Source organism: Glossina fuscipes, unplaced genomic scaffold (assembly GCF_014805625.2).
Source record: "Glossina fuscipes isolate IAEA_lab_2018 unplaced genomic scaffold, Yale_Gfus_2 174, whole genome shotgun sequence".
Taxonomy (NCBI): Eukaryota; Metazoa; Arthropoda; class Insecta; order Diptera; family Glossinidae; genus Glossina; species Glossina fuscipes.
In genome coordinates this window covers 1,770,521-1,797,420 of record NW_023998517.1, presented here as the reverse complement: position 1 = coordinate 1,797,420, position 26,900 = coordinate 1,770,521, and the positions used below count along the sequence as shown (strand labels likewise).

Below are 26,900 nucleotides of genomic sequence, written 5' to 3'. Positions count from 1 at the left end.
CTCGGTAGCTTTCGAGTTAGTTTGGAAGTTTTATTGCACAAAATTTCGAACCCGTAAATTAAGCGTCTAATACTCAATAAAACGTTCCCCGACGACAATCACAACAAAAACAATTGAAAATCATATAAAAAAAAAAACAAAGAATAATGTATAAATTGTTGTTTAGATGCCATACGAGGGTGTGAGGTTTAAGCCAAAAATAAAAAAAGACAAAAACAAAAACAAAAAGAGGAAAACTTCATTTTATTACTTTTAAAATAAACCCAAAAATATTTTACGACTCTTAGCGCGTGTGTCATACCCGTTAAAGCGAAAAATTCTCCGCTTCGAAACATTATACAATGCATTCTAGTACGTTAGTATGTGCGTGTGCATATATATTTAGGTTTATACCTAACACATAATAATATAGTTAACAAAGTGTTTGGAATACATTTAACTGCATTTCACTGCAATTAATAAATAAAAGAAATAAGTAAAAGTTATGAAAACAAAAACAAAAATGAAAATACAATAAAAATAAAAAAACACAAAAAAAAAAAACAAATTATCCGTCTTTCAGTTCTGCCGTCGGTAAATAGTGCATATTTCGATAGCGTACACTTATCAACCGCGAAGGTGGTTTCGCTCAAATCCAATTCATTTCATATTTACTTTTATGAATATAAAGAAAAATTTCAAAAATCATCCATTGACCCATCACCCCTTGCACCATATATCCAGGCCGTTTTGCTGTAAAAAAAACAAAAAAAAAAAAAACAAGCAAAAAAAGGGTTGTTTTACGTTATTGTTAATTTCTTTTAACAAATTTCGTTAAAAAATACCAACAGTCATATACAAGGTACATATAAACTAAATATTTTTATTATTTTTAAAAATAAAGACTAACAACAACACAATAGGACAACTTTTAGAAGACTAACACGCCTAACTCTCCTATGTAGACAAAAATTTCGTTTTTATTTTTCTATTTCGCTCTTACCTTAGTTCTCGTAGTAAAGTTGAACGAACACTAACTCTTTTTTGCTTTGTTTTAATTTAACATTAATTATCCATTATCCATAATCTATTCAAAATGTGGTTTTACTATAATGACATGCGTGTATGACATTGCGATCATGACTTGATCTAAAAACGAGGTTTTCCTCATAATTAATTTGTCATCTTTAGGGCTGAACAACAAAGTTTCCTTAAAAAAGTTACACAGCACAGGAAAGAAACCAAAACGGAAGAGAAAAAGAGAGAGAGAGAAAAAGCGGGAGTAGACCACCAAAAATCACAAAAAAAATTCATTGCATTGCATGGCAGAACCCAAAGTGCAGGTAAAGCCCGGGTATATAAAGTAAACTTTATGCCTTTTATTTCCGAATTGTCCTTCTTTACCCTCTCTTACAATCCTAGAACTGAAGAAGTTGCTCGAAATAACCTCCTTACTTATTCTTTTCTGATGGAAGCCAAAAATTCTAAGACTTTTCCGGAAAAGGTGTCTTTCTCTTAAAGTAAAGATGGAAGAATAAGGGCATGTTAGTTTTGTCCTTCCATTTAAAGCACGCAGCAACATGCTCGTGCTACAAAAAGCTATAAATTAATTAAGACGCATTAAGCCCGAAGAAGATCAAAAATTCAACATTTCATATAAATATTAGAGTAAATCTTACTCTTACTCTTACTCTTCGAGTAAATGAGTTTACATCCATTATTTAATTAATGAGATCGTGTGTCGATTTAGTATTGTATACCTACCCTTTGTTTGTTTCTCCAGAGATCACCTCTTATTGATATCTTTATAAACTCAAAAATTGACAAGAAATGTTAGATTCGAGCTCAAGTTTTCTTAATCCAGATGACGAGATCGTATTTTATCTATAATTCAGAAGCAGACCTCTATAAATAGAGTTGTGGCACAAGTTCTTATCAGCATCAATTAAAACTTCAATGCAGAAAAGCAAAAGTTATCCAAAGCGTTTCAATTTATCGCATTATTAGTTGGGGCGCATCAACTTTCCCTTAAACGTAACATTTTACATAACATTCGGTTCGCTTTCACGTTAACAAAAACAAGTCAGTTCTTCTTATGATTCAGAATATTTGCGAAAAAACGAATTCTTTTTTGGAGAGAGAGAGGGAGAGAGAGAGAGAGAGGGAGAAAAGTCTTTTCCTCTAACATTAAATTAAATACTTGTACTCGGAATACCACGAAATTGATCATCAAGTTTCAAGGGGATCCTTTACTTATACATAAAAAATTTCCTTACACTGCTTCAAACGTAACAATGCCAGAAAAAATTTTAGATTATGTAAATGCGAAAATGTTTTTAAAATACCTTTTGAATTTTTTGCTTTAATTTTTAGAAAATATTTAAAAAATTTGAACTATTCAGGGAAATAAGCCAGGGTCCATAGCAATGATTACTTCATGCTTAAAAGGCCATTTCGATGCATGACCGAAGACTTTACGCGACTGCTAGCATAGGAAAATTTCCGGCTGCTTATGAGAAAGCGTAGCCTTCTGTATATATATAGATGGAGAGACAAAATGGACGGGTCGTTTTGCGCAAGCCGCGATGTTAGATTTCCTACGGAGTGCGGAAAAACTGACATATATAGGCCAAATGGCTTATCTAATCAATTTTGGTTCATTAAGTAATCGCGTTTTCTTACGTTCCTCTTAAAAATGTAAATCAATTTCAATTCGCTTCGTAGTACTTGTCAATGCTGGTTTATGTGTCTAAAAATAAAAAGATAAAAATTTTTTCCAAACGGATCTCGGACGATGTTCACATTACAGTCTTTGTATTCGCATTTGAAACAAGAATATACATATATGTTTCAATCTCCAGGTGTTTGTCCCCATTGTCGGGAATTTGGACTGCGCTAACAACGAACGGGCTAAGGAATGGGTGGACTTTCAAAAGACGTCAAGACTGAGTTGATTATTTAGCATCTCTTGGCATTTTTTTTCCTCTCTCTCTCTCTTTTTCTCTTTTATATTGCTAAGCTGGGATTGTAAAGCAACAACTCTTAGAAAACGGGCGGAAAAACCACATAAAGCAAATTATTTCTATTCTTTGGTCTAAAATTAAATTAGGTTCACACGATTTCACATTAATGCATAAAGCACTCAGCGTAAGTGAAACGTAAATACTTGAAAGTCCAGAGTTGGATAGTCAGACGATTGAAAGTATAAATGTTGAATTGTTGCGTTACAGTGGGCACCAAATTTCTCAGAGAACACCCTTAAATTTTCGACTTGTTCAGATGGTTAGAAATCACTGTCGATTGCAGTTAGGATAGCGAGTCTTTAAACTCGGAACTCTGGAAAGGAACGCTCTATACATTTGTTGAGTAATTTTCTTTTGAGAATTTGATAAGTTAGGTATGTAATGTGGAGAGACTCTTAAGTAGAAATTATTTTCTCTTACTATCAAGTTACAGTTATCTTGCTTTGTTTATACAGCTCTTGTACGCCCCAACCGGAAGATGACGGTTGTAGTCATTTTGTCAAAACATTCGCCACGTCCAGAAGAAAGCATCAGAGACCCCACAAAGTATATATATTCTTGCTCAGCATCAAATTCTGAATCGATTTAAGCATGTCCGTCTGTCTGTCAGTGTATCTGTACGTCTATGTAATGTCTGTTGTAAACATTCTCTTGACCGCAAAAAAGGAGCTATCAACTTCAAATTCGCCAAAAATATTGGAAGTTCTTGTACGCAGGCTCCTACTGCCTGCGCCCACAGCGCAACGTAAACTGCGAACCTTTCTGTTCTTGAAGAGGAATAAAAAATTAGTTTTTTGATCATTGCTCATATACTATAACAAATGAATGTACAAAAATTTGAATGCATATTCTATGAGCGACGCTTGACAAGAAACAAGCTTCGAAACCGCCATTGGAATGCACCTAAACATGTCCCTCTCTTCGTCGGTCCATCTTTCTGTCTGCGCAACTGTGTAGCAAAACTTGGAAATGATTGAAGCTTTTCCAAGGGCTTGGGTACAACGCCCACCCGCCTACGCGAAAAAAACTTTTTTATTTTGAAAATAGAGAACATCCGTCACGCCTCCTGCTTGTTATAGAGCATGCAAATTTAGTTTTTTTCTTGCCTTTTTTGGGATAGCGCTGATGGGCATAAGAGATTTGCTCACAACTGAATATAATGTTCTTGCTCGTTTTTTTTTCCTTTAAGTATTCAGGGCAAACGTTTTCGAGACATGCATTTTATTCTATGAAAAGAAAAGATGAGATAGAAAACGAGACAGTAGCACCAGATTGTTGAACGCCACAGAACAAGTTCGAAAATGTACGTAATCTGCCTTAGATTAGCTTAGGAAGCATTTTCAGGGAAATTGAAATTTCAAATGAACTTTTTTGAATATAACCTACCATCTGCAGTACGTGTATATCTCAAATTGCTCAATCGCTAATTGGCATAACTAAAATTCATTTAGGATAGAAAAAAAAACTTTGTTGTTTTGTCACTTGAAGTTAGATACGAAAAGATGAAGGTTTTATTCAAGGAGAATATTTTCTTAACATGACAAATAACGATTTTATGTAACCACATTTTGAAAGTAGCAAAGGAGACATACTTCTCGGCATTTTCGTCAATCTGTCCTTTGGCTATCGCTCTCCTTTTGTCGCGTTTGTAAGAGTCATTTTGAAACGTAACACAATAGCGAAAAAACTATGTGCAATGTCAAAATTTGTTTTCGATAGTATGCTACCAAAGTATCCACAGTTTCAACCATTTATAAGTTCACATTTAACTACAACACCACAAAATTCATCATCAGCAGCTGTTGCCGCCGCCTTAGCCGTTGCAGCCGCATCGTCCTCAGTACCGGCAGTTACCAATAATCCGAGCAGCAATCACAGCACGAATAGCGGTCATAATTTGTTGTCAACTAGTTCGGGAAACGATCACGTCAGCGTTTCGTCGTCGTCATTATTATCGCCCAGCACTAATGCCGGCCAATTGAATAGTAGCAGTCACTTAAGTTTAAGTCAGTCTTCACATTCGCCAGTGTCATCATCTTCGCCCTCGTCATCGTCAGCGTTTGGCGGACTTAGTCAGCAGCATCAAACGCAGCAACACCATCATCAGTCATCGCATTTCAGTTCTAGTCAACATCATCAATATTCTTTAACAGCAGCTTTACACCTGCAACAGCAGCAACAGCAATTACATATTAATAAATTAGCTGCCGCCGCTGCAGCTGTTACTTCACAGCAACAAAGTAACGGGAATTCAATACAACAGCAACAATTATTACTTACACCACCTTCGGCTAATAATTCACAAGCAGGCGATAGCAGTTGTTCGCCGTCACCATCGGCATCGTCCTCCTTGCATCGCAGTTTAAACGATCATTCGCCCTCATCATCGGCTGCTGCCGCTAGTGCTGCAAGTTCGGTGGCCGCCGCAGCAGCTGCCGCCGCCGCTGCTGCTTCTTCAACTTTTGCTATACCCACAAACAAAATGTATCCGTATGTGTCAAATCATCCTACATCGCATGGCGGTCTATCGGGCATGCCGGGCTTTTCCGGTCTGGAAGACAAATCATGCAGGTGAGTGGGCGGATTTTTTTAAATTATATAAACAAAAAATTAAAAAATTCGCTAAATCAACTGCTCATGCAAATAAATAACCCTAGAATTTTAATGAAGACATCATTCATCCTCCATCAAAGTCATAGCGCTAGACAGATGTCCGTCTTAATCTTCCAAAAAGCAAAAACTTTCACAAGAACAAGATGCTAATATTTGTTTATGTAAATCCTTTTGCAAGTCGTACAAAATTGAAGTAATCATGCTGAGCTGAATAAACGCTCAGCTAATTTGACTAATAAGAAGTCAACACTACATCCACCATCGCAGCAGCAAGAAAATGTACTGGCGAATCAAAAGTAATGTCAAACTAGCCACATATTTCATTATGACGATACGGCCAGTGTTACGGACAATTGAAACTTTAGTAATACTTTCGACCTTGCAGCTATTTGCATAGCAAAGAAAAGAAAAACAAAAAACCCCAAACACACATATATATAACAAGTTTTGTAAAGACTGTTAGGTGTTCGTGTGGTTTTCTGGTTCATTTAAGCGAAGCGACTTGGTTATGTTATGGCTAAATGTTCTTTCTTCTAATTTCTTTGATGTAATTTAGCAGGTACACTGACAGTGTCATGAACAGCTACCAATCGATGAGTGTACCTGCATCGGCCTCTGCCAGTTTCGCGCAATTCTATCAACATGCAGCAGCTGCTTCTGCTGTGTCGGCGGCTTCGGCCGGAGCAATAGGTGTTGACTCATTGGGAAATGCTTGCACTCAGCCGTCGTCGGGTGTAGTTCCTACCGGTGGAGCCGGCCAAAGCATTGCCGATCTACCACGATACCCATGGATGACGTTAACAGGTGAGTGAGTCAAAACATTGCATGTACATCGCTTGTAATCTTCCAAAGAATTTTTCCTCTCTCATGTAGTGTGTTCTCTAAAAATTGAATTTTATTTACGCATACATGTGCCTGCGTTAGCCGCTTTATCATATAATTAAAAGTATTGTTGTCGTAGGTTCTTTTCTAACACCGAAATTATTATTAAAAATATAAATTCGTTTACAAGTAATATACAATACAATCTAAAGATTACGCTGCACACACACACACACGCACGCAACATACGGTCAAAGTCATTGAACTTTGAATTCTGTGGTCTCTCATGCATACGTACGTAAGCATTACTTGTGTAAGCATATAAATAAAAGAAAAAAAAAAAGCTCAAGCAATTATGAAAAGTCAAGAAGTCAACACTAGCAGGGAACACTGAGACAAGAAAGAAAAGAAGATGTTTGTACGTACGCATAGGTATCGATTTAAATTTGTAGATACGCATGTTATGACCCTATGAAGAATCAAGAAAGAGGCCGACTTATCGCAATTGAGAATAGAAGTTACTTATGCCTCTGTGCACATGACAAAACCGCGGCTTTTCTTCTTACGCGCTTCTAAGCAAAAGTACAGCAACTTCTCTCCGTTTGTTGGCAATGCCTTGGCACATATGAGATTGATATTCAAATTTTTTTTGCTTCTGTTTAAAAACTATGTAAAACAGTTAATAGCCATCATCTAATTAAATTAGAGATCTATTGCGAATCAATCGAGTCCGTGTGGGATTTGTTCGTGAAAATATCCGAATAATTTTCAATTTGTTTCTAGTAAATATATAGTGAGGTAAAGTTCTCTAGTCTACCTGCTACCAGCTATGACTATCAGGACAAATTTTTTCTTCATCTTTTTATCATTAATCAACGTAAGATTTCGAGGCGATTTCATCACGTTTGTATGCCTTTCTCTGTACTCTTGGTCATCTAATTTTCGAACCGTTGTTACTACTATAATGGCTACTTGGCTTATGATCATAAGCAGCGAATTGCTTCGTAATGTCATTGGTTTGCTTTTTAACCTGCAATATTGCACACTATGGATGGTCTAACACTTAATTGTAAAAATGATCGCCTATAATATCTAAGAAGTGAAGAAAGTCTACAAGAATAATACTTGGGCATGTTATTACCCATAATTTACAAGCTATGGCAGATATTAACGTAAGAGTTAATCGAAATATTCGGTAGATTCATTTAGGGGTTCAGAGTGAAGATCGATCGATGTATAAAAAGTAGTGGATGGATGAATGAAAAGAACGCTTAACGAAGCTTAAAGTCCTGAGTCATCTCAAAACGGTCCCACAACTTTCTTAGTCATCAAATGAATCTTAATCTTAAGCTTCTTAAGTCTTCGCAAAAGCTAATAATTGTTAACTAATTAGTAGGTAGATAACACGAGAGACGATGCCATAAGATAATTATGCTATGCGATACATAATTCATTTGCTGCAGAGGAAAAAATCGTATAAGCTTTGAACCATACAATCTCGCCGACTTTTTGTCAAACGCACTCTCTTACGGCCTTATACATAGACGCAACTTATCTGCATTGCTTTTTTTTTTTTGGGGTTGATTTGGATTCATAAATACAAGTCTTCAAAGTTATCAGAATTTTCTCTTTAAACTCAAACGCAAATTAGGTCAGTCCCAGCAAGAAAATGCGAAATATCCTTAACAAATTTGAAATTTTTTATTAATACTAGGGATAACAACGTTTCGCATACAATTTCACCAAAAGGGGTCATATTGATTTCATCTTTTTGTGGAACCTCTACCATCGCCAATATGGCGATAAGAGGCTGAAATTTGATAGAAACCTTCCTTAGTCGATTAGACATGCATGGCTATAAAATAGTTTTGATATATGTACCTGCACCTCCACAATGCAAAGGAAGCTGGAACAAATCCGAGAAAACACCAGAAAGCTGATCATATTTTCACCCATATAACTTTTCATCCCGTGAAGACCTAACCAAAAATACGTAACTCTCACGTTTTCTAAACGCTCCCGATTGTTTTACCAGTAGGTCCAAAATTGACGATAAAATTTGAATCCCAATTTATTTCCAATCTACTTTAACGCGCATTAGCAAGCTCTTTGTGGCATTACGTATAAATTGGAAATAAGTTGGGATTAATAGGGATATTATTGGTGATCGTATCGGCAACTCTATTGGGACCGTTTTAAATCAAACCTGCAAGTGGATTTCACAAACGTTTCGAAAACAGGTTAGGCAAGATACAAAAAATTATCGTTGTTTTCGAGATTGTTTGCGTTTCTCACTTACGATGGGCTTGTATGCAGACATTCGCTGCCCTTTTTTTTTAACATTGGACTCTTGATGAACCAAGGAATCCTCCTGCCAAATGTCATCTTCTTACCCTTCATTTTTACGACTGTGGAAAGTCCACAGGAAATTTGGGAATCGAAACGATCCCTTTTGGTAGAAATAGCAGATATTGGTTATAGATATTTAAAGGTCTTTACGTATAAGTAAAAGTTACTAAACAAATGTTGGAATATTATTTCCGGAATAACAACTTTCTTGAAGATCAAAAGTTGAAATGGATCAAAATATTGTACTTGGTTACACTGCTAGGTTAATATATTCATGCTATGGTTGAACAGAAGAAACGAAGAAAATAAGATCTAACAAGCAGAAGCATTTGACAAAAATTTGACGCATTATTATTACTATTATGTTAGGTTAACAAGAGTTCTCGCAAAATCTTTGATGATATGTACGTATAAAAGATATATACCAGAAGACATTTTTATATATGCAAAAACAGATACAATCACGTTATTAAAATAAATAACAACCTCATCGGAATAAACAAAACAACATTCAATAAATCAACGCTAAAATGTTCATAAATAAATGCGAACACAAATTTACTTTTCTCCCATTTTATTTATCATTATTGCTTATTTAATTTGGAAACTGTTATTCATCTATTAACAAAGTCAGCTGTCGCGGCCTACACGTCCACAATATTACACATACGTTATGGAATATTTTAATTAATATTAAGTAAAAAAAAAGAAAAAAAATCATGCCAAACTGATTTAAATTTTATATGATTTAAGGAGTTCGGGAGTACAAATCACAATAATTCAATTATATCTTAGATAAATAGGAAAGCACTGTGAAGAGACGAGAGATGAGATAAGTTACTTAAGAAGAGTTGAAGATCCTTTGCAAGCGAATTCCATCTTTGGTTAATCGTTCGATTTGTTCTTCATCTGTTAGTTCTTACTTACAGTTCTTCGTTGCTTACAGTTGTTGTATACATATTTTGTGGTTTTCCGTCTAATCCAGTGAGGGTCAGAAAGAAGTGATGAAAGAGAAAGAAATAGAGGGCGACCTCAGCGTAGTGGCGTCGAGCCGAATCAGTTACAGTTGCGATCAGTGTAAAGTCTACCGTTAATGAGATTTGGAACCGCGGTAGTGACTTGATAGCCGCGATTCTTACCTGCTCGGCCAAGCGTGCTGCCACGCTTGCGGGAAGGAAGCAAGCAGCCAAGGAGCCTTTATTCCTCTTGTGGCGAATATTGCATTCTTCTCTCTTTACCCCTTAATTTATAATAATTAGCACTTTTTGATCTGGTAATTGGCAGAGGAAAACTATTCTGCTTCTAATAAATTTTCGAAAAAAAATATTAGATCTATAGATTTCTCTCTCTCTCTCTCTCTATCGCTTTGCCTCTGCATATATTTTTCGAGCTGATTCCCACAATGTTAACATTGAAGCTTCTATAGGGCGCGATGATGGTTCGTAAAAAAAGCAATTGCAATAATAATTTGTAACTTGAAAGGCGGATAAATCAAAAAGTGCTCAACAGCCATTCAACGCATTACCTGCCGTACCCATGCGGCTGTTGTATGTACATGAATATTGTCCCAAACATAAATTGAAGAAAAAGTGGAAGCTTAAGTTATGACCTTTTACTTGCCATATGTATGTCGCAACTAACCAAAAACGATTAATGTGCCCAACCTTCTCTCTTGGTTTAGTATTCTATTTTGTTGTGTAAGATTTTTGGTCAATGAATTATTCGTGAAATCAGGCAAATAGAATAAAAGATTTACTGCACGCTTTGCATCTTATTGAAGTTGTGCACCATTTCGTTCGCTAGACTCGTTTTGATGGCCTATTTATTGCATTCTTGGCATTGAATAAGCTTAAGATTTATATGCGTAGCAACGATAGCAATAGCAGTAGCAGTAGCAGTAAAAATTAGTCATTTTCAGTTAATCATTCTGAGGCAGTCACTCCTTTGGCTGGCCATTTTTGATTTTATTGTCATATTGAAGTATTTTCAATTTGATAATCTCATGTAATAATAATTTACGATATATTTATGTTATTATCTGCTACACTGGTGTCTGTGTACACAAATATGTATGCGAGAGCTAACTTACTGGCATTATCATTATGCTTAATTAAAAACGTTGTCATCTAACGATGGCGTTTGCATTATTTACAATTCAATTAACATAAATATCAGTCATGCATTGCATTCAGTGAACGGCAGATGAAAACGAAATGAAACTATTCATAAAATGGAGCAATGAAGAGATAAAAAGAGACCAAATGATATGAAATAATACATGACATATCTAAAATGCATATGTATCCAGGCGTGTGTATGATAATATGAACTCATACACAAATATGCATGAGCGAATGTGTGCGCATGATTATATATATATTGCGTCATATAAAAAGATTTTGCGGTTTTTTCTGCAGGATGCCCATACATCGGGCAACACTCATCTGATTGTCTCAAACGAACATGCGAGTAACAAGTTATATCGATTTGAAAATGAACGATATATCTGAAGAAATACACTATGTGACGCATTTTTAACTATAGAAACGTTAAAAACGCTGCAAATTTTGTCAAGAGTGCAGAAAGAATGCTGTTCCGGAAATTTCAATGTCAAAGATGCATCTCGCTCTGGCCGAAGAGTCGATAAAATTTTGCAACTGATGGAACTAGATCGGCAGGCAAGCTATCACGAATAGTGGAGGCGCTAAGCATCAACCACCCGATGGTTTGGAATCATCTGAAAACAGCAGACTACAAAAATCAGCTCGAAACCGCGGAAAAAAGCGTAAAGTCGTTTTACCTGACCTAATATACATACATATAAATATATATATACATATATATATTTTTTTGCATATTTACGAAGAATATGAATTTATTAGCAACGTTGTTGTGCATGGGTGAGACGAGATGAGATGAGTAAGTTTTCTGTACTAATAGTAACAGTAGTTGGTTCTGTTTCAAATTGTTGTCACCGCATTAAAACGTAAGCGAATACAAAAAAGCAAAAAGCAAAGAAAGGAAAATAGAAAACAAGAAAGACTGCATTGACCGTTTGCCAGAGAAACAAAACACTTGACTGACGGGTGATAAACTCATTTGCAAAAGATGTTTCATTTCTCTCTTTGCCTCTTTCACTCGACATTTGGATGAATATACTCAGCTCAGTTGTTGTAAGTTCTGCGTTTTGAATTTGATACGCATATCGTTGTGCATCTAGAACTACTAAAGACAATTCTGTCTTCCGTTTAGCTTCTACTATTAGATGAAACGTCTGCCAAATCCAGTAGCAATAGATAAAGTTGTTATTCACGTTGGAGTTGACATTGATGTTCTCATCGAACTGCATTGACGACTCTAGTGAAATCAAATGTGGCGTCACGAAGGAATTTTTAAAGGAAACAAACAAACATTAATTTTTGCTCTATGTTCCATGACGCTGAACGACTACTGCGTCTTTCTTAATGCAACTTGGATGGAAAACGTTATCTTTAGGAAAAAAAATTGCAAACTCAGTTAAATTAGTGCATTTTAATTCCTTTTCTCTCTTTTGCACAATTTTTTCTTTTTTTTTTAAGACGGTTTTTGCAAAATTTTTAAATTATCTGTAAAATGCTTTCACGATGCGCCAAGTTTGAATGGACAACAAATGTATATAAGATTTTAGCCACCAGCATGACAATAACACAACGAATATGAAAAAAACCAAAAGGAAAAGAAAATGAATTTGAAAGCTCAGCACGTGTGCCCCCGGACGCGAAAAGCGCACAAATCATAAATAGATAGAGTTTCGCAATATCCAGCCATTCCATGAGCGGAATGTTACGTCCACAGCATTAATTTAGTTTAACTATCAAGTGCGAAGAGAAAGACAGAAAATCACCTAAACTAGGATCCCGGAGAGATAAAACGAACAACAAAAAACAAGAAGTTCAGAGAACAGCCACGAGATATAAATGGAAATAAAATAATTTAAATGCAGAGAAAATGAGATAAAGCGCATAAATTCGTAGAAGGGCACGGCACATAAAAAAAAAAAAAAGAGAACGCCCAGGCTAAAAAAGTAAGATTAGTTGCATTGTTTTGCAAAAAGAAACAATTGACACTTCGCACCACGGTTCGGATTCAATTAACAAATCTGACCAGAATAACCGACACTTAGCTGACACTTACCAATTCGAGCTTATGGGCTCACAGCGCGATACATTTTTTAGAACGAAGATTTCTTTTTATTGATTTGAGAGAACCCTTTCGAATATCCATCCATCCGCATTAAATTATCAATACTCGCAAAAAATGATTTCCTTGAAAATTTCGAACTCATCTTTTGATCAAATGCTTGAACAAAAATATCTGTCGAATTTTAGCTCATCCAGTACGCTAGGGAATGTCTTTGAAAAGGGTTTATGTTTATTTAAAAGCATTCCCGAATATTATTAATCTGGTCTTTCCTTTCACCAAAAAAAAAAAAAAAAAAAATCAAAAAATTATATCCGGCCGCGACCATTATCCCAAGAAAGAGTAAAAAAACAACGCAAAAGCTAAATTTCCATACTCCATAATATTAGGCGAGCGTGGTCCACTTAAAAAAAAAAATAATAAAAGCAGGGATGATATCGTGTTTGCATTTATAAGTAACGAGCGAAAGTATTCTCAATATTTGTTACACAGATGTGTGGGTGTTGTAAGAGTGTCCTTTGATCGCAAATTCCTAACTGATATCTTCGTTTTCGTTAACGGGGGAGTTTTTACGACAAATACTCCGCAGTTGTGCGAGCGGACAGATGGATAGACGTAAAGACGGACATCGTTAAGTTCGTTTCGAATTTAAAATTGGCCAAGAACGGGGGGTTAGTTTCTGAGCGTTATAAAGGCTTTGGAAAACAAACGAAATTATGACCCACTACACAATTGGGTGGGCGTCGCCGATTTTTTAAGGTAAGCCGCACCGCACCCATAGAATATGCGTTCAAGTTTTTATAGATTTATTTGCTGTAATTGGTTTGTAATGAGGCAAAAAACAATTTTTTATTTCTTTCGGAAAGCAGTGGTAGTGTCGCCATATTCTTCGACCGTATTGGCCAGTATCAACCTGCCTGCAAGAATTCCCAGTGTTTTTGCAAACTTGAAGTCGATAGCTTCACTTTTAGAGAATGTTTCTTTACAACAGATATTACATAGACGGACAGACGCATATACTTACATCGATTCAGAGTGCGATGCTGATCAGAAATATGTATATGTTATTTATGGGGTCTCTAAAGCTTCGTGGCGGTTGTTGCAAACGTTTCGACAGATGAATATACCTCTTAGTGGGTGTAAAAATGACAAAAGAAACTCTTTTTTTTAGTCAGATATGGTGGTGTTTACCCCTTAAGAGAAATATAGGGATGACAATTGTGCTTTGTAAACGGAGGTTCAGCTCATCGGCGGTTTTCTAGCTTTTTTATAATTTCAACGATATGCAGATTCATCGATTTTGAACCTGTTTCAAACAATTTTATACATATACGTATACATATATGTGTATATATATTTTATATATCCAATATTTTATTAAGTCTGGCATTGATTATACTTACCAAGCACTTAATAATCTTAATGAGAAATGGGTAAAAATAAAAAAGTATCTGCGTAGAAAATGAGATGAGAATAGAGTCTGGTTTAGAATTGTTGTTTCAAGAAATTTTTAAGAAATTTGTGCAGCGTTTCCAGCACTAATAGTAATGTTTCGAATGATCTTTGGTTTTTTTATTTTTAAACATATGAAGTGTCCTTGAAGTTCTTGGACAACACATGCGCGTTTAGTTAGAGGCCACGTTAGCATGCTTAGTTACTTTTATATGAAGCCTTTTTTTTCAAAGCAACCTAAACGAGTTGTATTTTTTTTTTCTTATTTTTTTCTTACAGATTGGATGGGAAGTCCCTTCGAGCGTGTAGTCTGCGGTGATTTTAATGGTGAGTGCATATTAACTTAACATTAAATTAAATTTTTCATATATTGTGACATTGAAGTTTGATTATTTTTAAGTCAAGCATAAAATATTTTATAATATAAACCGGCGACCGGCGTAAAACAATGAAACTATTTCTTACTGAAGTAAGAAATTTTTGTCAAAGGATAAAAATGTTTATTAGCCTTTTTTATATCTTTAGTTACCAGTAGGTAACTGCCTTTTCTTAAAAAAAAAAAAATAACCTTGAATAACATTTGTGAAATTTTTGTCCACATACCTGCTGTGGTTGAAAATATGAACATGAAACTTTCTCGTCTTTGTGCAAACATAATCAGAACCCCTTTTGAAAGGATCACTTAGACCGTCATGTGCATGTCTACTTTTATTGTGAGCGTTTCATATTTTGTTTAGCACCACGTTGTTTTTTTAAAAATGCCATTCTATTGTTTAAGGCTATCCCAGGGTTTAGCAAATGGTTTCAGTTAACTAAAATTCGAATTTTATAACATTTTCTTGATTTAAAATTTGCCAAGAACTCTTAATCGCAGAGATTCCGATTCAATTTAGCTATGATCGTCCACCATTGCAAGCATTTGGCTGTGCTGGTTTTGGCAGCCTTTCTTGCTTCAAATCGTTTATACATCTATTCGAACGTGATTACAGCGTTCTTTTAGTTTATCTTTCAGTCATAGATAGTCTGCTTCCTCGTTTATCACTCCTTGCCTGCCTCTGTTCCATATTCATTCAACCTGCCTGTCCACAGATTTGACTTTCAGACTGTCCATCCATCCTTTTATTCATTCCTCCGTCTGCTTGGCTGCCCAACTATCTGTCCGTCGCTTTTGATACCAATGCATTTGAATTATTCTGTCTATCTACCTGATCTCCGTAACAATTGCGAATGAAAATGCACTTTTATACGGTCATACCTGATTGAGCCAAATTCATACGCATACATGATCAATGTAACAAGCGCTAGAGCCATGCAAAAACAATGACAATTTTAAGTTAATCTCGAGCTTTTATCCTTTCCATCGTTTCGAGGTATGGAGTGAACTTCCAAAAGTGCAAGAGGGACTTACAAACTTCTCACTATTTTATTAGGAAAAACTAAGAAAAAAACACACACACACATATTTTTAAAATTATAAAATAGATGCAATTAAACGTGAAAGATTCTTTACAATTTATTTACCACGAAATTATAAAAATATATTAAAGAAGAAAAAATATCTTCTAAGCGAATGACCCGTAATGATCTATGCCTTCATAAATCACAATAATCGACTAAAAGACCACTTTATCGCTACGTTTTTATAGCGTAATGGCTACACAGCACATCGCACAACACTTTTTATTCAATTTATATTAAACATCATTACGCATGTTTCGGTGTGTGTGTATGCGTCTGTTATATATGTATATGAGATCGAATGGCCAAACAATGAACATTAAGATCATTAAATACTCATGCAAGAGGCAGGCAGCAACCGCACACCAAATTGGAGGTAATGTGTAATAAACAAGAGTGTCTCGGAGAGACAAGCGATCTCTGCGGTAATTGAAACTTTTATACATAAATGTTTTACGTATGGGTATTTAACATACGTTTTCCTTGTCATACACGTCCGGATGAAAATAATGTCTTCTGGCATTAGTCATATTTTGAAAGATTAGAGCAGACACTATGCGTATTAGGGACTAAAACGGTCTAGAAAGTACTAAGCTTCTCGATTGAGTTAACAGCTTCAGCTATTTTGAAGCTTTAACGAAGAAAGAAGAAGAAGAAGAGTTTGCTTCAAATGGAAAGAAATGTGAATTTTTAAATTTTGCTTTTTTTTTTTTTTTTTTTTTTTTTTTTTTTTTGTTAATGGCTCCATACATTCTACACATATATAAATTAATTTTTAACGTAATTATATTTTGATTTTATATTTTGTGTAGTTTATTTCAGTTGATTGTTTACAACAAAAAACAAATTGTTTAAGTTTAACATCGTAAAATTAGTTTTAACGATCATTTTATGATCTATTTACGGTTTTACGCCAAGTTGTGCTCAGAATACCTAATAATAATGGAAAAAGTATAATATGATGATTGAATGACCGAACGAATGAACGAATGGTGTCGATGATGACGCTAATAATAACGACTTTACAATGACTATAAAAAGTAACCAAATAATAATAATAATAATAATAATAATAATAATAATAATAATAATAACAGCAGTAATGTGTTATTCGATTAGTGTTTAAATACAACTAAAATGTTAGTCTCAAACATAGATACACGCTTATACACTTGCAACGATCGCATGGCAAATATTTACCGTAAGAAAACAATTAAAATTCGCAGAGTATTTCAGCGAATGCATCAAACGATATATACGTGATTTAAAACATTAAAGAGGACATTACTCTGAGTAGCTTTTCTACACGTTATGCTTCTTTCGCGTATATATAATACATGTATAGATTATATGTTCCCTTCGTTTATTTATTTATTTCTTTTTTTTTTTTTACACAGAATAGACTATGATTATCTTGAATTGTTTGCGTTTTTTGTTTTGTTTCTTTTTTTGTTTTTGTTTTTGTTGTTTTGCCTTTTTTGCTAAATATCAATTTTTATGTATTGTTGAAGCAAGAGTTCATTTGCATTGCAATTGTGAGATGAATAGCGAAACCAGAAGTGAATGTAGAATAGCTTTCAACATGTTTGCAGTTTTGTTAGTATTTGTTTCATATTCTTCACACTGCCTCACTTGCCAGCAGCACTTGAACGACAACATATTTTATGGCAAGCCCATTAAAATTACGAACAACAGTTACTCCACTACAACTACTACTACTACTACTACTACTACTACTAATGTTTTGAGGATTAACAGAGAGAACAGGAAAGCAATATATCAAAGAAAAATAACAAACACTAAGAAAAGTGTTGCCTTCAGCATTCAGATAGTTGTGTTCACTATTCTATCATTAATGTCAATTTTTATGCGTAACGTTGTCTAAAAAGTATTGAAACATTTCATAACAAGACAACTCTAATTAGAGCCGCCAACACTATAAAATACGCGTAAAATCGCTGGAACGTTTCGTTTTTTAAGTTCAAATTGTTTACGATGCCTAGTTTTAAAGCGACCTTCACATCTATGACGCAAAAAGTGAATAACATTCTGATGAAAGCCCAGCAAGATCAACTCATAAACATAAAAAAGATCTCAGTATGCAATACTAACTAATCGCCCACGAACCAAAATCAATGATTTTCGAGGCACATGCCAAATGCAAAAAAACCAAACTAATCTACGAGAATGCGCGAAAAAGGTCCAAATGGTAAAAGCAAAGGGACTTATCATTGTCTTCTGGAAAGCTTCCAGCTACGTCCCGAAGACAACACAGCGTCGTCACAAAAATGGGCAGAGGACTATCGCATGTGATTGTTAATAATCGGTCGGCCAGTGTTTAGAACGATTGCTCGATAGCAGTTCAAAGCTTCTTTCCTCGTTAATGCCAAGACGCATTTATTCCTACGATTTATTAGAAACTGACGCAACGTCGTACTAATTCAATGTTAGGATATTTTTTGTTCAAAGCCCCCTCAAGAAAAAAAACCCCCCACAACAAATATGTTTCACATTTTCTTCAACAGAGGGTACGATAGGTTCGTTGCGAGGGGATTGTGCTATTCCTCAAAATATAATCGTCAAATAAAGTGATGCGTAGAACTATTTTCCAACAAAGCAAAATATAGTTTCAATTTTAATATTGAACGCTTTTCCAATTCCTTCCAAACATTTTATTATCATTTTTTGTATATATTTGTACATGTTTTTGAACATTGAAAATCAACCGAAATTGTTAGAACATATCCTTTGTTGGGGGGAACAAAACCACAAAGTTTTCAATTAAAGCGCCTTAGGTACGATAAGCTTCCCTAGAGATCTAATAAATAATATTATTACGCAGTCTCTCACTTTCCCCTCTTCCAAAAACCCCTATATACACATAGGTATATACGACCGCTTATCAAAATCTTTTGCATACACCATTTAAAGTTTTTCTGTACCCATCACGGTAGAAAGGGATGTATTCGCTATGTCAAACCGTTTGCGACAGTCCACACGAACGCTTCAGAGAGGACATGAAGTCAATGTATTTTTCATTGCTGTTTCATTGTCCGTCTATCTGTTCGTGGAACGTTTGCGGAAGCCATTGTTCTGATCACAAAAATGAGACGATGTCGATCTCAAATTTAGTAAAAGCATTCAAAGTTCTTGGGATCATTTTGATATTGAAATGAAGTCAAGTCGGACAAAGGACTCGCCCACCGTGCAATATAGACTGAGTGTAATTCGTGTTTTTTTTTTTTTTTTTTGCTTTTTACATGTAAGTACATTTCCCAGTATATTCCAGGTATATTTTATAAATGATCATCAGATGATGATGATATCGTAATGATCGCCTAATAACAAGTGAAAAACTCCCCTCCCAATATTATGCAGTAAGGGATTCTCATTTTCTTCGTGTTTTGGTTTTTTTTTTTTTTTTTTTTTAAGTAAAAGTAGTGGATATAGAAGATTCGGCTACAGCTGAATATAATTTTCTCTTACTCGTTTTCTTTGTTTTATTGCCTTTTTTTATTGAGATCAATTATCGCGAGATATGTATGCACAGCAAACGAGATCACTTTACATTTAGTTTCCCCCATAACGGTAAGCACGTATATACGTCTGGTCAATTATTCTATGAAATAGTTTATAGCGTAGGAATGGCGAAGCAAAAATCATAAAAATAAAACAAGTGTTCGGTTTGTAATTTCAGAATGTCGCTGCAATTGTTTTGTGCTTAATTACGCATGCAGACGACTGTAGCACTAATTTGAATTTCTTTTCATTTCGTATGCCATTTGGACTTGAGCTAACATGCGCTAAGTGCTAATTGGATTTTTATTAATTTTACTTTGAGAAAAAAATAATTTTCAATGTCGTTAAAATGTATTAAATAGCATATAAAGCAAGAACAGCTAAGAGGCGTGAGTTAATGAGTTAATAATTCAATCTTTTCCACAAAAACCACATTTTTTCTTTACTTATTTGAATTTTGCTTTATTAGAAATAAGTGACATAAATGCTAAAAGTGATAAGAATCACACCCCCACACAAAGTGGAACTATTTGATGAGGTGGATTTAGGCTTAGTATCTAAACTCTCCATTATTACCGTCCATCATCTAAAGCCTCCTCGTTTATCTAAAGGCTTCATCGCACATAGTTTTGTACATTGGGGAGACGTTAACAAATCCCTCGAATCCATTGACAGACAAGCTGTGGTTATATTGACAATGGTAAGAATAAGTATCCTTTCGAAGCTTTCATTTTTAAAAAAAAAAGCTTCCTACTTTGTTGACAGTGAGCAGGGATCTTTACCCATTTCCAAGGTGATCTTTTTCTGTAACTTTTAGTTTCGGCTCTGCAGAGCTTTCTTTGCCGTGGTAAGGATTTTAGTCGGGCATAACTAATGGGTGGATAGATGCACTGACAGCATTGACCTTTAACTGACCGAGAACATATACTCTTTAAAACTGATTATATAAACGAATTCTTGATGAAATGTGGGAACAAACAAAGTAATTAATAGTAGTTTATTAGTGGTTGTTAGGGTAGATATACTAGATTAGGCTTATCAGGAGAGCAATTCGATAAGTCCGAGTTCATGAACATGAAAAAAAAAAAGTACGTTTCACTTACGTCTGCATATATATATGTATATATCACACAAACATATGTATATGTAGGCCTAACTCTTTTCTTATACGGCAAATGCGTTCTTTAGAAACCTGTGCAAAAAGATCTTATAAAAAATACATGCGATATATGGAAAATTTGGTGATGTATTCCGCAACTTTAAAAAATTGTGAAAGATGAAAAAATCCCAAATATTTTCTTAGAAAACCATGCAAAAGAAATACTAATGAAATCCATATTACACACTTATAAGACAGAGACAATTTCATTTCATCACCAAAACAACAATTAAAACAAGTAAGAACATTAAAGTCGAACAAGACCGTCCATTACCCGACACCACATTGTCTAACACAATTCTAATTTTTTTTATAGAACACGAAAATTACATCTTGTTCGTATCTATATAAAGGCACATTTTTTATGTGCGCATTAATGGGAAAGCGGACCCAAAATCCGACCTTATTGTAATACAAGTTTAATCCTTACATAGGCGTAGATAATCCAAATTTTGTAGAGTTCATTGTTGTCTGAAATCGCTCTAACATTATGAGTCCCATCACCATATATTAAAACTCGTTGTTACGGTAGGATCCAAAAATAGGTCGACGTGGTCCAAATTTGGCACAGTTAATTTTTTCATGTTACATTACTATTGTGGTATAATTTTCATCGTGAGGCATTGAAAATGTCTTCTTTTTGTCGTATGAACTACAATTCTCGCTATATGAGAGAGGGTGTTCCATAATTGTCCCAGCTGGTCCAAAGTTGTCATACCAATTTCGAAAGCCGAAATAGTACTACTTAGCCACTTTTGCCAAGAAATTTTGAAAATTACAATTTTTTCCATATGCTTAGGGCGTTTTATGGGGGGTGGTCGAAAAAGTAGACCGATTCGAATAATATTTCATAGCGTTCCTGCTGTGCGATTTGAAAACAAGCTTGGGATTATTGTTCTGAATAGATTGGTATAATAACAAGTAGGCCTATCTGTAGCACAAGTGATGTAGGGTATAATTAGTGTATTGTGAAAATTCAGTCCGTAAGTACAACATATAAAAATTGAAATAGAAATTGGGAATAAAAAACAATTTTCCAACTATTCATCGCTACTTGACAACAACATTTACGATGGAGTGGACCAGAAGCGCTATCATTGGATTTGTAGCATAACTGTCGGGTTTGTGAAAACTTTCGTTCGTCATTAACGGTCTCTTTGGGCTTTTGTTGTTATAAACTCTGCTAATAGCGTCTGATTTTTTTAGTTTCTCAAGTTGTTTATATAATTCTTGATATCCAGTTAAACAAAACTTAAGATTACGTTGAAAACCTAATGCAGGTGCCATGTCAGGAGTATTCCACGTCTCAAGCCCTTCACCTTCAACTTCGACTGTTGCTGTATACATAAGTTTCTGTCAAAATTAGAATTAAAAGAAAAATTGTCTTTTTCGCGCTATAGCAGAAAATTCGTGTAAAAATGTGTATTTGCTCTCATTGGTGAACGGTGTTATTTCAAAATCTTCAAAAAACAAGACCCTGTAAAAAAAGTGGGTTGTACATATATAGCTTTCCCTGGAAGTTTGGAAGAAAAGTAGAGTCTTAAACAAACTAAAGTCCCCTTTAACAATTACGTGAAAACTTAAGCACATTTTCCTGGTAAACGAACCAAAACGTTTCATTTCATGCGTTATAGAGTCGACAGACCTTTCCCGGGCAAACCATCTAAGAGAGATTTTTGCCATGCTATGCGATTATTGACAGGTTTGACTTATCAAAGCTGAGAAATTTTCAAGAGCAATCGGCTTCTGCTTCTATATAATGGCTTCTAATTATGCCCAAATGTGATAGATGATTTTCCACGCAATTATCTAAAGTTTATTACAAGGCTTGTCTCTCTATTCTTCGCTTATTAATAGCTAATCATTCTTTGCGTTAATATCTCTTCAGACATTGATTTTCTCATTACGTATACATCTACTTCTAAGCTTAACTCTTCAGTTAATGGTTAAAAAATACATTAACATTTTAAGTGAACAACCATAAATTTTATAATAAAATTAATATTAACTGTGTACTTTATTTAATTAAAAACTAAAACGCGAGAATTAAGAGGAAACAAGACAAAAAACAAAAGAAAAAATCTTAAAAAATTTAAAACATGAAGAATATGAGTATAATAGCATAGCGCATGCACGAAAACTGCACCCAGGCACGCACATAGACATTTTGAAAAAATGTTAAATATTCAAACAAATAATAGACAAAACACGATAGTTTAAGACTTTAATTACAGATCCACTACCGTATTTAAATAGCTTAGTTATATTAATTTTAATACGAACGAAGAAAGAAGTGATCAAAAGAATTCAACATTAAACACATTTATGAAATTGTTGTCGGGATATTGAAGAGAAATTTTTATATAATTATTTTAAAGTATCATCAACTCTCGCAACACACATGGAAGACGACGATGTGAGCTTAAAAGTTTTGAAATTTATTTTTCATATCTGTTTGTCTATCTGGCCGCGTATATATTGTTGTAGATATGAATATATGCCGTGGTTATCACACAGGAGTCTAGAAGGGTGTAATGAACTTTTCATGTTATCGGCCATTCTTCGTTTGTGTGTTTTTCGCACATTTCGCATATATATGTTTATGCATATATGCGTTTATGTGTGGGGATAGGTGCACATATATTTGTATAAGTACGTGTGTGCACTCACACGAGAGTGTACATAATAAAGGCAAATGTGTCTGGATCAACAACAATACCCAAAATACAACAATTTAAATAGGGTTTTTGTCTGCGAATTCAAATTAGTCTTGACTGACTTGGTGGGATGGTGGTCCGTCGGTCAACCCTATATTTCTATACGCATATATGGCGCTCATCTATTCATCCGCACTCTGACCCTCGTACCAGACATGATTTCATTTTGTAATTTAAACCTTTCGCAAATGAGAAATCCCTTCAATGCTTGCTGCCGAGTTTGCTTAACTTTACTTGAGTGCGGTGGGTGTTTGCAAAAAAAAAGTGGTCAGACCACAAACGATTAGCTCAACTTTAATATTTTTTGCAGCCACACTGCGTTGTCGTTGTACTCATGGAATGCCGAAAACGTGTTGTAGCGACAAATTCCACATTCGTTCAAATGTACAAAAATTGCATAAACGTGCCGATAACTGTGAAACGGTCATATATGTAAATATCATATCAACTTTTTTTTAGAGAAGCAAAAAAAAATTATATCGGAAATTAAACGAAATATTACTGCAGGCGAAGAGTAAAAAAATGAGAAAAGTCAGGCAGGGACGGAACGAACTAAATTTATGCAATTTAATATCAAATTGCTTATCTCTTTTTTAATTAACCCTTTGGTCCCGGGATAGCGATAGCTTAAGTGTGCAATGATTTAATGCTTTCTCTTTTCCTTCCGATGTTCATCTTTCTTTAACCTACTAACAGCAGCAGAGGAATGGAAGCAATTTACCATATCGGGCGGTATTTGAATGTTTCCTAAGCATTTCCCATCTTTCTACTTAAAAGGTTTTACTAAAGATTTAGGAAATCTGTTATGTATGAAGGGCTGATTAATCAGCTTGACTTGTACTTTTTCTATAATATACAAGCAAGGCCTGAAAACTATGGCCGATAATGGGGAAAATGCCACTCAGGTCGTATCGCGCAAAATCTCGTCAATTATGGTTTTGAGTTGAATAGTTACGTTTACCTAGTGCAGCCGAACTATTTAATAGCTTTCCTTGATGATTTGTTTTTTCCACTACCGTTGAGTTGAGCAAGTTCTCCGAATTCTATGAAATGCAAGCCACAAGCTTTTGGAATAACGGCTTTCTACAATTTTCGATTTTATTATTTCCCCTGATAATCTTATTTTTGCGTAAGACGGCACGCAGACCAGCAAACGCCATATAAAGGACATTATCTCCGTGGAAGGGAATTTCTTGCCGTATCCGGGTTTTACTTGTGCTATCGAGCCCTCCTATACCTTTCCGTTTGCTTCCTAATGGCGAATTTTCTTATCTCTCATCACTTTTATGCATTCATAGCTATTGTGTAGTAAATGTTAAAGACACGCGTAATCTGGGATGGCCTCTCTGTTTTCTACGCGACCAAGAGATGTCAAGTAGTTGTCGTCGGGCGGGACGCTTTTCTTAGTCAACTTGATTCCGGACTGACACTCTTCTCTTCAAAGGACGTTAACCGAACTTATGTCGTCTTCTTTCCCAGCACGGTATCTTAACGACGGAAATCGACTAATTTTTGCCTTCCGATAACTTTGACATTTGAAATAATAATAATTTTTAAAGGTAATGATTAACCAGACAAGCACGTGAACCTCTTTGGCGATATACTCGTATACCCACGTATACTCGTCCCACGCAAAGTATGTGTGATATGAAGTTAGCTTGTAAAGCCATTTTCCCAAAAACGTTACTATAGCTAACACACATTCAAACTGATAACATTACGATAATTGATTAAATAATATTTGCACAAAGTAAATAAATCAAAATCAATTGTCACACGCAGCTTGCTTATGAAGCACTAATGATTTTCTAGAAATGAAAGAGAAACAAAAATAAAATTTGCCGGGATCTTCTGATCCAAATCTAATATTTAAAATATAATTAAAATTGACATTCTCTTAAGTCTTATTTCAATTATTGTTTTTAGTTGTGTTCGTGTGTAATTGAATTGTTATAACAAACAAACAAACAAACAAACAACACAAAAAAAGGAAAGAACTCTTTATAACTAATTAACTCTTAAGTCTTATGTACATAAGTGTAAAGTTTTTTAATATTTTGTTGTTGCCATTCAATATTAATAACAATACTGTGCTATTGTTTGTTCTGGTCGCTGTTGCTGTTGTTGAATTGGCGTCTTTGTCTGCGCTTACCATATATGCTATGTGGCGTTTATCAGGCACCAACAAAATATTCTATTAATGTGTAATTGTACATGCCTTGGAACACCCACTCATATTCATTTACACAAGCTCATACGCATATACACACATTTATATATATATATATATATACAGGGAGACGCACGAACGTACAACTTGCAGACATTAGCCTTAAACAGCATGTGAGCGAATTACAAATGAATTCATTATTTGTAAAATATGAATAAAAATTGAGAAAGTCGCGCTCTCTTGTGCGCATATTAATAATTTCGATAAATTTCCCATAAAACTGATAGAACACAACCTATGTTGAATGAACTTTAGAAGAAATAGAAAAAAATAAATAAATAAATGTATATATATATACATATATATATATGTGTATATATAGAAGAATATAAAAGAAAAAATTATTTAATTACCCAACAAACCAAATGATTAGAAAACGAAGACGTGATATTAATTCGATCCCTTTTCCTTTAATGTGTTATTTTTAATTAACTTCCTCGATTAATTGGAATTTTCTTTTGAAATTTCATTATAATAAAATTATATTCGGCTGCGCTTAAAGCTTTCATATCCATCCCCGTCATCACGTGACGTCCGCGATATTTAATTTAGAATTAACACATTTTGCTTGTGGCATTCTACTCTCCAAGCCTTTTTAATGAATCCTCCATGTTGCGGTGCCCGCCATATTTGTTTCAGAATCAGGATATTGTTAGGCAGCCAATGAGTATATGCGCATGTGAGGAATGTCCAGAATAACTTTCAACATTCTGCGTCGTTTATCTCAAAGAATGGTTACAATAGACATTATCCGGGTGGTTGGACGGACGTGCGTAAACCGATTCAGAATTTAATGCTAACCAAGGATGTATGTACTTTATACGATCTGGAGCCTGCCCCTGGTTGTTAAAAAATTTTTTGACAAAATGAATACACCCTTCATCCTTCGGGTAGATGGGTAGAGAAATGGCTTTGCCTCATGATTAAGTGACAGGAATGAACATAAACATGTCCGTTTGCCATTGACTAAATAATGTTACCGTATTTTCCAAGTTATTGGACGACTAAATCTTTGACTGTTTTGTCCATACACTATACCAGTTGCGGTATAGAGTGTATTAAGCTTGTGCAGACGTATGTAACACGGAGAAGGGTTTTTAAGAAAGGCCCAGCTTTTATTATACCGAGCGAATCAGAAAATTATTCTAAACCTGTCTGTCCGTCCGTCCGGCTGTAACCAAGCTACTGGTGGCAATTTTTGAGATATTTTCATAAAGTGAGGTACGCAAGGACACACTCTATTGAAAATGGTTTGGATCGGTCCACTTTTTTGTCCACTTTGCGGCAAAATTCGCTTTGTGTTAGCATTTGGACATACTGCATTGGTATGAAAAATTTAGCTCGGGTGGAGCAATTTTTTCAACCCTCTCTCATATAACCGTTCCTACGAAAACTGAATC

At 34.9% G+C, this 26,900-nt stretch overlaps 1 protein-coding gene across 3 annotated transcripts in view; it reads left to right on the top strand.

The window, feature by feature from the left end:
* The first annotated feature begins 6 nt into the window (after positions 1-6).
* The window catches only part of LOC119641698 (homeobox protein abdominal-A), a 45,955-nt gene continuing 19,061 nt past the window's right edge, over positions 7-26,900 (top strand). Inside the window, exons 1-4 of one of the 3 annotated variants that reach the window (XM_038040488.1) lie at positions 7-841; positions 4,722-5,573; positions 6,172-6,419; positions 14,697-14,744. In XM_038040488.1, the coding sequence (XP_037896416.1) occupies positions 4,723-5,573; positions 6,172-6,419; positions 14,697-14,744 (1,147 nt within the window). In that variant the 5' untranslated portion in view covers positions 7-841; position 4,722. Of the gene's footprint in view, positions 842-4,580; positions 5,574-6,171; positions 6,420-14,696; positions 14,745-26,900 lie in introns of all 3 variants that reach the window. The other 2 variants (XM_038040487.1, XM_038040486.1) reach the window with 2 other exon arrangements.